Raw genomic sequence first — 2775 nt, 5'->3', positions numbered from 1 at the left:
GACCAGTCACTACAAGGTTCCTTTTAGACCAGTCACTACAAGGTTCCTTTTAGACCAGTCACTACAAGGTTCCTTTTAGACCAGTCACTACAAGGTTCCCTTCGGCCCTGTAAAAGATGGGGTCCCGTTTAAACCAGTAGCGTTCACCGATTTCTTGCTTTGATTTTGGAACCGATTTTTGTTTTGTTTTGCCTTTTCTGTTGGCCAAACACAGTCTTTTGGAATATAATTAGAAATATAATTAGAAATATAATTAGAAATATAATTAGAAATATAATTAGAAATATAATTAGAAATATAATTAGAAATATAATTAGAAATATAATTTGAAATATAATTAGAAATATAATTTGAAATATAATTTGAAATATAATTTGAAATATAATTAGAAATATAATTTGAAATATAATTAGAAATATAATTAGAAATATAATTAGAAATATAATTAGAAATATAATTTGAAATATAATTTGAAATATAATTAGAAATATAATTAGAAATATAATTAGAAATATAATTAGAAATATAATTAGAAATATAATTAGAAATATAATTAGAAATATAATTAGAAATATAATTAGAAATATAATTAGAAATATAATTAGAAATATAATTAGAAATATAATTAGAAATATAATTAGAAATATAATTAGAAATATAATTAGAAATATAATTAGAAATATAATTAGAAATGTAATTAGAAATATAATTAGAAATATAATTAGAAATATAATTAGAAATATAATTAGAAATATAATTAGAAATATAATTAGAAATATAATTAGAAATATAATTAGAAATATAATTAGAAATATAATTAGAAATATAATTTGAAATATAATTAGAAATATAATTAGAAATATAATTAGAAATATAATTTGAAATATAATTAGAAATATAATTTGAAATATAATTAGAAATATAATTAGAAATATAATTTGAAATATAATTTGAAATATAATTTGAAATATAATTAGAAATATAATTTGAAATATAATTAGAAATATAAATGAAATATAAATTGAAATTTTATTCTAAAGACTTTCTGTGCATTTTTTTGTGCCCTTCAATAATTTACCTGACTTGACCTGCTTAAACAGTACACGCAGCAGACGCTTCTATCAACCCACTCGTATTGAAATGTTTCGTTTGTTTACCTGTTTCTGTAACACTCCCCTTTGAAGCACCAATGAAAGCATCCACCGTAAGTCTCTCCCCACCCCCTCCGCTCCGCCCCTCCAAGCAGTGTTCACAAGCAACATTTGAAAACACAAAACAGGCAGCACAAATCATTCTCCCAATCAGGTGTGTTCTGTAGAACTTTGACCAACCTGTCTTGTCTTCGATGCCGTTAAGGATTGTAATTGTTATTTTGACGATTACTACCTTGCGAAATGAATAAGCCTGTTGCACTGGTCCAAAACGTCTCGAGTATATGTATTATGTAAATTGGACCAAAATGATTGCACCCACTGCACCATGAACGTTCCCTGCAAAAAGGGGCCGGGGGACGGGGAGGGGGGGGGGGGGTTACTTTACTACTTATGCTGCGTTTATACAAAATCTTTAGTGATCTCCTGAATGCCTATTCAAATCTACAAGGCTAGCTTCTATAGTTGATTTTGAGTGCGTCGATGTTCTCATGTTACTGAAACGTTGAATGTTTAATTATGTAGATGCTTCGCCCCTGGAGTCAGTGCACTTGTGCAATGTCTGCCTCTTTCGTGAGAACAGTGACTGTTGTCCGTGTCTTTCCCTGTAGGCTAGTGAGTACAGCTATCAGTGTGTTCATTCCACCTGTGCTGTAAGTACAGTCGGGGAGAGGAGATCCGAGCTACACCAACCACTGGACAACGTCATACCAAAACTTGCCTCAGAAATCCTAAGCGCTGTTTTAGCACATTTATATACGACAGACCTCACTAAGACGTTCAAACTTATAAGTTTTTGCTCCGTGAACGCACTTAGTTGAAAATCACAAAAATGTCTTCCACTTTGAGGACGTTCCCCCTCATCTTGGTCGCGTTCACATGTTCCCAGTCCCTGGAATTTGAGCACGCTCCTCGAACTGACGAATCCCCGTGTGACGTCACAGACGACGATGTGCGAGGTGGCGAATACGTCAATTGCACAGCTCGAGGTTTGACCTCACTTGAACCAAACTGGTTTCCCGAGAATGCGACCACTCTAAGCCTTGACCACAACATGTTGCAGAACCTGGTCAGTGGATGCTTCAGACATCTGTCCGAACTTCAGGTCTTGACCATAAGTGACTCCCAAGTCACCACAATTCACGTGAGTAGAAAGAGTAGATCTGTTAATTAATGTTAATTTTAACTCAACTGCCGTCAGGCCCTCCGTTGGAAACATGAGAAGGCAGCACGGCGTAACCCATCACTTGGCGCGCAGCTCTCGCCCCGATCACACGCGTTTTTGTGGTACTTGTTTCTTCTGGAACGGACTACCTTTCCCCTCGACAGACGGGTGATGTAGAAACTTTTATATTATACTTATATTCCTCATTTCGTTTTTACAGCTAATCTCAACATTTTATACTACGCACTGTGTTTTTATTGGTAAAGAATTCGGAGGAAATTCCGGGCTGAAAATCGGATCTTTACCTTCATCTGCGCACATGAGTTTGCTTGAGTTAGATTCATAATTGGTCTTGTCTGCTTTATAAGTGAAACTGTGTATTTGTCTTCTTGGCAATATTGTTCTCAGCCTTCTGGGCAAAATCGGTTTTCTGGCCTCCTGGGCTAAGTCGATGAGTCA

General features: G+C 34.2%; 1 protein-coding gene across 1 annotated transcript in view; it reads left to right on the top strand.

Moving 5' to 3' along the window:
• Positions 1-1795: 1795 nt before the first annotated feature.
• The window catches only part of LOC118477115, a 23995-nt gene continuing 23015 nt past the window's right edge, over positions 1796-2775 (top strand). The window contains exon 1 of the mRNA XM_005097585.3: positions 1796-2295. Coding sequence (XP_005097642.1) covers positions 1984-2295 — 312 coding nt within the window. The 5' untranslated portion in view covers positions 1796-1983. The remainder of the gene's footprint in view (positions 2296-2775) is intronic.

The sequence above is a fragment of the Aplysia californica genome, unplaced genomic scaffold, assembly GCF_000002075.1.
Source record: "Aplysia californica isolate F4 #8 unplaced genomic scaffold, AplCal3.0 scaffold00158, whole genome shotgun sequence".
NCBI classification, from domain to species: domain Eukaryota; kingdom Metazoa; phylum Mollusca; class Gastropoda; order Aplysiida; family Aplysiidae; genus Aplysia; species Aplysia californica.
The sequence above is the reverse complement of the archived record's forward strand: the minus strand, read 5'-3'. Positions and strand labels throughout refer to the sequence as shown.